This window comes from Cynara cardunculus, unplaced genomic scaffold (assembly GCF_001531365.2).
Source record: "Cynara cardunculus var. scolymus isolate 2C unplaced genomic scaffold, CcrdV1 Un_Scaffold_2052, whole genome shotgun sequence".
In the NCBI taxonomy this organism is placed as follows: domain Eukaryota; kingdom Viridiplantae; phylum Streptophyta; class Magnoliopsida; order Asterales; family Asteraceae; genus Cynara; species Cynara cardunculus.
The window spans coordinates 79,980-92,264 of record NW_020200959.1 but is presented as its reverse complement, the minus strand read 5'-3'; the positions used below and the strand labels follow the sequence as shown (position 1 = coordinate 92,264).

The window sequence follows — 12,285 nt, the reverse complement described above, 5'->3', positions numbered from 1 at the left end:
CATAATCATCTTTTAAGTTATTCACAGATGATATTTTATTAGGTCCTACCAAAAGTACAAAGGTGAAAATGAAATGCCTAAAAAATATACAATATACTAGTACGCTAAGTAAATCCAACTACTGCCCATCTATTTCCAAATGTATTCGGGGAGATTAGTTCATCCAAACTCAACCAACGTAATATTGTTACTTCATCAACCAAACAACCGTTTTCTGCTGCTGCTACAACAACTGCTACCAAATTCTTGATTTCAGCCCAAAAGTTACCAAAACAGATTATTTCTAATCCATAAAAAAAGAAGAATATAAAATAATACCGAAAACATTAAAAACACTTATAAGGATGTAAAGCACAAAAGAAAAGTGGAGATATGATGTTATAACATCATCTAGTCTCAAGATAATCACGAGTATAAGGGGCCGTTTACTAAACACTTACTTGGTAAATGCTTACCAAATAAAATTTCTTATCGGATGAACATGACAAGGGCCAAGAATCTTACCAAGTAAGAGCGATGAGAAGGATGGAGGGTCTTACCCGGTATGTGAAGATTACGACTCCTACCCAGATACCCGGTAAATTTTTTGCATTCAATACATTTTGATGTACTAAGATCTTATTCATCAAAATAAATTATAGTGTTGACTTCTATAGGTAAGCACTTACCGGGTAAGCATTTGGGTAAACAACAAGTATGTGATTCATAAATCTTTTTTTTTTTATGAAGTATATGGTTAAAAGAAGTTGTACGGTAATTTCTCAATTGGAAAAAACATGAACATTTAGATGCAAATTTATTGGTTGATTGTTTCACTTCTGTTATCTTTAAAACCCTTACTGAACTTTATGAAATGCTATAAAACATTAATATATGCTTTGTAGATTACTAACACAGGAACAACCAAAGAAAATAATCAATAAATTGATTCATAGGGCTATATATAGCCTTGTTACAACAATTAGAGAGTAATATGGACAAGTTTGAATAATAAGTTGAGGTCAAAACGGGCCACAACAAATTGACTCATGATAAAAATATAATTTTTAATAAATAATAATATAATTGTTTTGAAAATAAAACGATTTTATAAGTTTATAAACACCTTAATATAATTTGAGCAACGTTCACCCTTTTGACATGTTTTTCTTCTACTCATCTTTTTAATTTATATATTTATCCGCTAAAAATAAAATGAATATTTTCAATCACAAGGATGGTGAATGATTGCTTTCAACTTGATTTGAAAAGTCAAAAGTGTCTGGAGGTCCCAGGTTCAAATTCAAGTAGCAACAAAAATCCTCTTGTGCAGTGGCCACGAAAGTTCAAATGTGGTGACTCCGGACTACCTACAAAGCAGGTGGTCGTTCTGAAATTAGTCGGCTCACATAGCGGGTTGGATATTCAAGTTAAAAAAAAAATAATAGAAAAAAACAATGATGGTTGAATATTGAAATCATTTATTCTTAGAGGTGTAAAATGAAACATCCAATTGGTACTAGAATAACTGTCGGGAATTAACTAAATAAAAAAAGAAACAAAAATAAAAATGGCACTGACGGTTAAGGCAACAGCTATCCATCACCCACCACCACCACCACTTCCACTGATAATTGCCCAGCGGCGTGCGGTGGACCTGCTTAATCTTCGCCGGAAAATCGTTAGGGGAAGTTCTCTCGACGCCATCAATCTGAGTAAGAGCTATTTTACGTCATCGGCTTCTGGAATTTGTAGGAGTACAAGCACGACTGCTGCTAGCGGTGAGATACAAGACGAGGAAGGGTTGCCAATTACGACATTGGAGGTGAATAAGATCAAGGATATATGCAGTAAGTGGGACTGGAGAGGCTACACTATTAATTACTTGAAATATGAAGGAGATAATGGTTATAAATCAAACCCTCCGGTGCTTCTTGTTCATGGTTTTGGCGCCTCGATTGGTCACTGGCGCAGGTATTTGAGGCTTTTCTCTTATTTCGTGTTTTCTCATCTTATCAACACTGTGATAATGATGTGTTTTGGGTTTGTCAATTTCATATGTGGAAAGGGGCAACCCCTTGTCTTTCTTTTTCCCTCTTATAAATCCATGGTAATTTAAGCTTCCTATTTGCCAGAAAAAGTAATAGGGTCTCTCTGTTAGCTGCTTAATGAGCTTAATGGGACCGACAATCGGCATGGCTTAATGATATAGATATTGGCTTATTTAAGGGGAGCTTTGTACAAACCTTCCCCTCCCAACACTCCTTCAATCTATGAAAAAACTCTCTCATAAAAACCTTTCCAATCTATACAAACAAGTTAATCCACACATACAACTTTATTAATCCAATACTTAATAGAAAACCAACCAAACAGCCGTGTGGGTTCATTATGGAAGAAACTGATATCTACATGAGACTTCATAATTAGTACTACAATATGAACAATTGGTGTTATTAGCTAGTAGAAAACCCATGAGGGCCATGACTATTAACACATACATAAAATCCTAACGAAGTTGTGAAAAACATTGACCATAATCAATGTCTTGTTATGATTGCTAATGGGTAAAGTAGGTATGGAATTGTAATCTTACTTAGAAAAGGAAACTTTACATTGTTTTTGGTGGGAATGAGGGTGTAGGTCTTGTATCAAGAAGTCTAAATGTATCTCTCACCTTTTTTTGTTACAAATGTAGTAGTAGAGCTATAGAAATATAACGTCTGTAAGAAGCAACACCTTCAGAAAATTCTGATCACACATTGGTCAAAAGTTCAAAATTTCATGTTACATGGCTTCTTCTTTTCTCAAGAACAGAGGTGTACTCTTGATTTCTATGGTCAAACCAGACTCTTTTTAAACTTCAAAATTGATGCAACTGTTGATAAGCTGACAACGAGTACAGTTAAATAGATTAACCAGTTGTTAAAGAATATTAAAGAAAATCTTGATGTTAACAATTAGTCAATTTTACATTAAAAAACAATGTGCACTTTTTATAGTTTCATGTTGTAGGTTGTGATGCTTTTCTTTATGAGGACTTACAACCCTTGTTAAAATGGGAACTACCTTCTTTAGTTCAAGTAACCTAGTATCTATCAAAAGCAAAATTGCATAGATTTGGTTATATGTTTATAAAGATTTTGGAACAGGAGAAAAATATTTCTCTATTGAATTGTACTTCAACCGAGAACCAGAAACAAGTTTAATTACACAGCAGCTACCTATAAACTAGGAAAAAACAGAATTCAGATAAGCACATATTAAGCTGATCTATAAAAAAATAATAATAAAAGGAAGCTTATCTTAACAACTTAACCATGTGAATAATCCAACGCTTATCGGATTTCCACACTCCCCCTCAAGCTGGGCTATGAACGTCAATCATACCCAGCATGCATATAAACACTTCGAAAATCGGCTTTGGTAGAGCTTTTGTAAGAATGTCAGCTACTTGGTGCTTTGAAGGAACATAAACTAGCTCTAGCATGCCCTCTTCCAGTTTCTCTCTGATGAAATGCCTATCATGCCCTACATGCTTTGTTCTCTCATGGTGCACAGGGTTTTTTGCAATTTCGATAGCAGCTCTGTTGTCACTACACAACTTTGTCGGGCCGGCAGCATTATTCCCAATTCTGTCAGAACTCTTCTCAGCCATATTCCTTCACAGATCTCATGACACACTGCTCTAAACTCAGCTTCTGCACTGCTATGAGACACCACTGCTTGTTTCTTACTCCTCCAAGTGACCAAGTTGCCCCAAACGTAAGTGCAGTGGATCAATCTTCCATCCATTTTTGTGCCTCCCCAATCTGCATCGGTGAAGACTTGTACCTCTCTGGTTTCTGACTTTCCCAAGAATAACCCTTTTCTTGGGCTCTTCTTTAGATATTTCAGAATCCGGACCACGGCCTCATGTGATCCTTGGTTGGTTGGTTCATAAATCTACTTACCATACCAACAACAAAGCTTATGTCAGGTCTAGTATGTGTTAGGTAGATTAGTTTCCCAACTAACCTTTGGTATGTAAATTCTCCATCCCCTCTTTGATGACTTCCGTTTGGATCCATGGATGTTAATGACGGCTTACACCCCAACATCCCTGTCTCCTTTAAAAGATCAATTGTACACTTCTGTTGGGTGACAAATATACCTTCGTGAGACCTTGCTACTTCCATCTCTTGAAAGTATTTCAACTTCACTAGGTCCTTCACTTCTTGCCTGTTATCACCTGTCAGAATAATGTCATCCATATAGACGATCATAATAGTCTTCTTTCTGGTCGTAGATGTTTTAATAAACATGGTATGATCGGTTTGACATTGATAGAAACCTTTTTGTTTCACCACTTGCGTTAGGCATTCAAACCATGCTCGTGATGATTGTTTGAGCCCGTAGAGTGATTTCTTTAGCTTTCATACCTTCCCGGAAGCCTCTTCTGAGTGGATGCCAGTTGGAACATCCATGCACACTTCATTCTCCAGTTTCTCCATTTAAAAGGCATTCTTTATATCTAGTTGTTGAAGTGGCCAATCGAGATTTGCGGCAAGTGAAAGTAACACTCGTATGGAGTTGAGCTTGGCTACAGGGGCAAAAGTTTCCCCATAGTCAATCCCATCCAATTGAGTAAATCCCTTTTCTACGAGTCTCGCTTTGAATCGATTCACCGTCCCATCTGCATTATACTTAACTGAGAAAACCCACTTACATCCCACAGTTCTTTTACCTGGAGGTAAGGTGGTGTATTCCCAAGTGTTATTTTTCTCGAGAGCCATAATTTCATCTTCAACAACGGATTTCTAATTCGGGTGTTCCGGGGCCTCTTGTACATTCACTTGAATCTGTAGGGAGTCCAATGATGCCGCAAACGCCTTGTGGGTTTGTGACAGATTCTCGTGAGTCATAAAATTCCCGATTGGGTGTGTTGTACACGTTCTTTTTCCCTTCCGGATGGCTATCGGAACATCAAGATAATCTTGATTCTCATTTACTTCAGCCGCATCATCACCATCATCACCTGTACATGGATTAGGGCTCATATATTGACTTGTCTCATTGCTAGGATTCTTACTCGGATTGGTCTCATGTGAAGCTGGAGTGTTGACCTCTCCTTCTGTAGCCCTTTTCCGCCTTGAATACACTAGGATTTCTTCTGGGTCTTTATCTTGTGAGCTCGAACTTGGTGAGGTATGTGAGGAGGATGGTGTGGACGAGTCATTAGGTGGATTGAACGAATAATTGGGCTGATTGTATAGGACTGATATTGGCATGGACCAAATTGGATATTCATGAGATGCATTCTCCCCCTGAGGATCTGATTTGGAGTAGAAGGGTTAGTCCTCAAAGAAGGTGACATCGATGGTGTTGTATACCTTTTTTGTGGATGGGGAATAACATTTGTATCCTTTTTGGTTATTTAAGTAACCTAAAAGAACACATTTGATTGATCTAGGTTCAAGTTTGCTGCGATTTTGTGGAGGAATGTGCACATAGGCTGTGCATCCGAATACTCTAAGAGGAAGATTGGCTAGGAACGTGATATGTGGATAGAAGGACTTAATGGTTTGAAGAGGTGTTTCGAAGTTAAGAACTCTAGATGGCATGCGGTTTATTAGATAGGTTGCTTATAGTATTGCATCTCCCTAGAACAACGATGGAACGTGAGAGGTAAGAAGCAGGGAGCGAGCCACTTCTAAGAGGTGTCTGTTTTTCCTCTCAGCAACTCCGTTTTGCCACGGGGTGCTAACACATGAGCTAATATGAAGAATCCCATTTTCAGTCAGATATTTCCTTAGGTTTGACTCGAAGAAGTCAGTTGCATTATCTGCTTTTAACACATGAATCTTTGTGTGAAATTGAGTTTCTATCATTTTGTGGAAAGCTTGGAAGATGTGTCTAACCGCGGATTTTTCTTTCATAAGGAAGATCCAAGTGACACGAGTATGATCATCAATGAAGGTAACAAACCATCTAGATCCAGATAAGTTCTTTACTCTAGATGGTCCCCGTACATCACTGTGAATTAAATATAATGGGTGTGAAGCCTTATAGGGCTGAATTAGATACTGATTTCGAGTATATTTAGAGAGTTGGCACACTTCACACTGAAACAGAATAGAACTTTTATTGAAAAATTTAGGAAATAGTCCTTTTAAGTACATGAGATTAGGGTGTCCTAATCTAAGATGCCATAAGAAAAGATCATTCCTTCGTTGGCTTGATTGAAAACACTTATTTGTAGGTGTCCTAGGTGGATTAAATGCAGAATCAGGTTCCAGTTGGAAGAGGTCTCCACGAGCTCTAGCACTGCCAATCGTCCTCCCCGAGACCGAGTCCAGAAATTCACATACAACAGGAGACATTTTAGTGATGCAGTTTTGGTCTTTCATAAGCTTGATAAATGACATCAAATTATAAGTCAAATTAGGGACATAGAGCACAGCGTGGAGAGTGATGTCTTTGGTGATATAAGCCGAACCTATCCCTTTTACATCGGATAGTAAACCATTGGTGAACCTTAGCCCCAGTTGTATCCGGTTGGAGATTATGGAGTACCCGGATGTCTTTGGTCATGTGGTCCATGGTCCATTGTCCCAGAGTCCACGATCCATTCACCTGTGCCTAGTTTCACATTTAGGACTGTGGGTAAGTGCTCACCTTGTGGCATGGCATCTGTACTTTTTTCTCCAATTGCTGACTGAATGGTGGTTTGGAGCATCTTCTGTAATACCTCCATTTGCTTCTGACTAAATGGAGAGTTTTCTACTGCTGCCGCATGACCGGATGGTCGATATGGTTGCTTACCCAGGGGTCTTCCATGTATTTTCCAGCAAATCTTCTTTGTATGACCGGGGATCTTGCAGTGATCGCACCACGGATGACTGCCAGATCGAGGGTTTGGTGTGCTTTTTTTTTTGATTAACCTGTATCCAACCCGCTATGCCAGCCGACTAATCCCAGGGCGACCACCTGCTTTGCAGATAGCCCGGATTCACCGCATTTGAACCTCCGTGGCCACAAGGGGATTTTTATTCCTCCTTGGATTTGAACCTGGGACCTCCTGCTGGTACTTTTGACCTTTGGAGCCAAGCTCAAACCAATCAGGCACCACCCTTGTGGTTGGTTTGGGGTGCTTTGGGGTTCATTATTGCGGAAGCCTTGTGTTTTGGTGAAGATGTTTCCTTTTCTAGCCACCAATGCAGACCCTTCAGTGGTTGTAGATCTCAACATGACCTTCCTCTGAGTTTCTTCACATCAAACCTCAGAGAAGGCTTCCCTCACACTAGGCAGCGGTTTGCTGCTAAGGATCCTCCCACGAACTTCATCCAGATTCTGGTTCAAACCAAGTAGGAACTTATAAATTCTTTCTTTCTCCAGAATTTCCTTGTATTGTTTCTGATCAAGAGGGCAGCTCCACGAGACATCATCTAACATATCCAACTGTTGCCGATAGCGGACCAGCAAGTTGAAGTATTCGGTAACTGTCTTCTTCTCTTGTCGTAGATCATGCAATACTCCCTTGAGTTCGAATATAGCTGAGGCGTTGTCCTTGGTTGAATAGGTGTCCTGGGCAGCATTCCAGATTTCTTTTGTTGTCTTGTAGTACATGAAATTCTCGCCCATCTCATTGGTCGCGGAGTTCAAGAGCGACGACATCACCATGTTATTTTCAGTCTTCCAAGTTCTGTACTTTGCATCGTCTTCCTTCGGTTCTGGGGTTGCACCAGTCAATAGTCTTCTTTCCCTTTTCCGCTGATGAAAATAATCGCGGAATGGGACCATTGGTTGTAGTTTTGGCCTGTAAGCTTGTGTCCGGGGATGGGAATTAACCCACCCTCGGTGAGGCTGGTTGTGGCATTTGGCATCACTTGGGATCCCTGGTTTATACTCGAGCTTTCTGCTTCGGTTGTCATGGCATGCCTCATGTATTTCGTCATTATTCTTAATGGCCGAGTGTGACGGATCGGAGACGCACTGATACCATAAAGATTTTGGAACAGGAGAAAAATATTTCTCTATTGAATTGTATCTCAACTGAGAACCAGAAGCAGGTTTAAATACACAGCAGCTACATATAAACTAGAAAAAAGCATAATTCAGATAAGCATAGATTAAGCTGATCTATAAACTAATAATAATAAAAGGAAGCTTATCCTAACAACTTAACCATGTGAATAATCCAACGCTTATCATAAAGTTGAATTGTAATACTGGTAATAAAGTTGAATGTGATTACCACAATTTATTGGAAGGCTTTACAAATACTTCCTTAATGTTTCAAAGTCATACTGGATATTCTTATTTACCAAGATATGATGAACCAATAAATGAGAACGCTGCTTTGCTATTGACATCTATTTGTTATGCATGTATAGTTATTTTTATATATCTATATATGGACACACACACACACACATATATGTATGATTTGTTTCTGCCCATGACCCACTCTATACTTTCATATATATTCAGGTCTTCTAAAATAGGTAACCCAGTTACATCTTAGTTCTCTATTTCCTATCAGAGTCTTGTGTCAACTGTCAAGTTTTATTATTTATGCCTTAATCAACCATGTGGCCTTGGTACTTCTGTGCCTTATGGGTGCTAAGTTGGTGCAAAATTTGCTCAAAAGGGGACAGATGGAAGAATTTGCAAAAGATTTTTTAAAGGATTCATGGAGTTTTAAGGAAACTTATTTGTATTGCTTGAATGTTTCTTCAGTTTCTTGGATAGCTTACAAATGAAGGAGAGCTCACCTATCTATATGGGTTTGGGGCACTGCCTTTGAGGAGCATAGTAGATACAAGAGCATTCTAGATCCTTGGAGCCTACTAGGTTCTTCATACAAATATCATGAGTACTATAGAGAATTTTAGGCAATACTACAAGATACAAGTCCTACAATATTTCGGAGAACTTGTACAAGGTGAGAGTTAGATGCGCTTGTTTCCTCCCTTTTTGGTTGGCTTGTGTGCAAGTGAGGCTTGATTTGCTCATTTATCTAGTATGTATGAATACACATACACACACTCTTATGTATATTTGTGTACATTTGTATGCATGTAAGATACTTACATGCATATAACACACATTTGTATGTGTTAAATATAGCTAAGTTTGGTTTACCTTTCTATAGAGTAGTGTTAGTATTTCCCTTTTTAGGTTTCTTGATCTTATATATATTATGATCTCCTTTTAGAAAGTAAATACACAACAATTACCAGAATTGAGTAATAACATGGTGTCAGAGCTAATGGAATGCTACATGTCGCCGGAACCCTAGCCGCCATCGCTAGAACTCGCCTAAACCCTAGCCGCCGCCGTCGCCCGAAACAGCCGTAGCCGTCGCCTGAAACAGCTGCTGGCCTCCTTGTCCAGATCTGTGGCTGTCGGTACCATCTCTAGACCTGCCGCCATCTCTAGACCTGCCGCCGCCCCCTGCCCCCGGTGCTGGTGTCAGCGCTGAAGGCTGACACCAGGTTTTTTAGCAATTTCTCATTAGGTTGGAGAAGGAAGACTTGGCTGTTGTGGTGCGGCTGCTGGTGAAGAAGGAAGACCCCCCTTTGGTTCCTTTCCTTTTCCCTTTCTCATTTGTTTTTCCAGAACTTGAACAAGCCAATGAGAAGGGTTCCAGCCTTTTTTATACATCTAAGAAAACTAGCATTGTGAGGGAACTAATTCCATCATTTCTTTTTATATATAACAAGCTCATTAATGGCACCTACAGACAACCCTCAGGGTGCGACCTCTAATGCTTCTCCATTCCGGGTATAATCAATTTTTCTACCGTGTTAAAGATTGCGGTTAAACTTAACTCTACGAATTGGGCTCAATGGAGTATGTTTGTCCAAACTGGTCTCGAAAGTTTGGACAAAGATGATTATTTAAGCAACGACCCTCCGAACCTAAAACCCGGGAATGGAAACTGAACGATAGTGGTAACCGAATGGCTCTATGGAATGCAATGGAACCACAAGTCCTGAGTATTGCTTAGAATTATCCTACCACAAAGAAGATGTGGATCCAATTTGAGTCTTCCTTCTCAGCCAAAGAATTTGTCTCATACTTATTCCGTGTTCGGTTCTTATTTCATATACGAGCAAGGTGACTCCGATCTCATTGAGTACTATACTAGACTATCAAAGCTATCAGAAGATCTCCGAGTTCTTTTACCTGTCACTCCTAATGTTCAAGTTCAGGAGGAGCGGTTAGCAAAAATGGATGTGATGACATTCATTTCGGGATTGTCTGCCAAATATTCCAGTGCTCGTCCTCTACTACTGAGTCGCTCCGTATCTCAGTCATTGGCATCAACGATATCATCTTGCGTGAGAAATGTACTCGGCTTATACTCCATCATAGCCATCCGGGACTGATGTATCTGCTTTTGCCTCTTCAAGTACCAAAAATATTGGAGAGGAAGGGCATAAGAAGAAAATCCAATGCTTTTTATTGTAAGGAGTTTGGGCACACCAAGTATAACTGCCCAAATTGTCCAACTTCTGGTCTAGATCTCAACCGCCACCTCGTCCTTTTCGAGCCCAGATCTGCAGATAATACCACCCCCACTAGCATTTTCCATGATGAAGATGTCTCTCGATTCCAGCATGGTCCTTCTAGCTAGGTTTCACATACTCATGCTAGTACAGCACAGTCAAGTATACCTTCTGCCTATTTTTCAACATGCTCACCATCATGGATTATTGATTCAGGAGCCACAGATCATATGACTGGGAACAAAGACCTTATATCCAATCTCAATACTGATATACCCTATACTCCAGTTCGACTTGCTAATGGATCCTCGTCCCAAATTATGGGAATAGGATCCACTAGCAACTTGTCAAACCTAAACCTATCATCTGTTCTTTATTTTCCCACCTTTCCACGTAGTCTAACATCTGTTAGCCAAATTACAGAAATGCATAATTGTTCAGTAACCTTTTTTCCAACGCATTGTGCCTTTGAGGAATTAGGGACGAATTGGCTGATTGGCACTGGTTTTCAATCTCAAGGTCTCTATTGTTTGTCTGGTTGCGATCTACAACAACACATCTTTGTGATTCTAGTATCAGGGAGGCTCACTATCGGCTAGACCACCCCTCGAACAATTGCGACCAGATTTGTCATATGTTAAAGAGTTAGTTTGTGAGTTATGTCAGTTGGGTAAACATACCCATTGTCCCTATCCCCCTAGAGAGTCGAGTATTGTTACCGCTTTATTTCAGTTAATTCATTCTGACGTATGGGGACCTTGTCCCATAACTTCTACTAATGGATTTAGATATTTTGTTATGTTTGTTGATGACTTTTCTCGGGCGACATGGGTTTACTTACTAAAGTCACCGTAATGAAATATTTTCGGTTGTTTGTGAATTTTATGCTTATGTCAAAACCCAATTTGATGTCTCCATTGAAACTTTGAGGTTTGATAATGCATAGGAATATTTTTCCTTTGATTTTACAAGTTATTTGTCTGAGCATGGTATTATACATCAGTCATCGTGTGCCTATACACCCCAACAAAATGGCATTGCTCAAAAAAAAGAACTGCCATTATTTGGATGTAGCTCGCACTATGATGATTCATTATAATGTTCCACAAAGTTTTTGGGGTAATGCGGTTCTTACAACTAATTATCTAATTAACTGTATGCCCTCTTCTGTCCTTAAAGGAAAAGTACCTTTCTCCATCCTATTTCCAAAAGGCACTTCTTTCCCTCTAGCTCCTAAAATCTTCGGTTGTGTTTGCTATGTTCATGATCATCGTCCGGGACATAACAAACTTGTTGCACGTGCTATCAAGTGTGTGTTCCTTGGGTATTCCCGTATTCAAAAAGGCTATCGTTGTTATAGACCTACCCTATGCTTTGCTGATGCCACATTCAATGAATCGAGTCCCTTCTATGGTAAACCTATCACCAGCGCTTTCGAGTCTAGAAATCTTGTTTTTGATCCTTCTGATTCTTTTGATCCTAGCGTCTTACAACCTTCAATGGTGACACCAAATCTCGTTATTCCAACAGTTCAGACTGATACTCGTTTCACAAATGTGTGTTAGACTAAGTCAACTAGTCTAGTTTATATTATTAATATTGTCTAGGGTCCAAAGTGTAATTAGTTTTACCTATATAAGGTGTATCAGATTATTATTATTTTTCAATCAATACAAATCAATATCAAGTTTAATATGGTATCAAAGCCTAACCCTAAACTTAACCCTAACCCTAATCTGTTGCTGCCGCCCCCTTCAACCCTAATCTGCTGCTGCCGCCCCCTTCAACCCTAATCTGCTGCTGCCGCCCC

General features: G+C 39.4%; 1 protein-coding gene across 1 annotated transcript in view; it reads left to right on the top strand.

Annotated features, from left to right (window-relative positions):
• The first annotated feature begins 1,540 nt into the window (after positions 1-1,540).
• The window catches only part of LOC112502841 (pheophytinase, chloroplastic), a 35,095-nt gene continuing 24,350 nt past the window's right edge, over positions 1,541-12,285 (top strand). Inside the window, exon 1 of the mRNA XM_025106841.1 lies at positions 1,541-1,953. Within this exon, the coding sequence (XP_024962609.1) occupies positions 1,550-1,953 (404 nt within the window). The 5' untranslated portion in view covers positions 1,541-1,549. The remainder of the gene's footprint in view (positions 1,954-12,285) is intronic.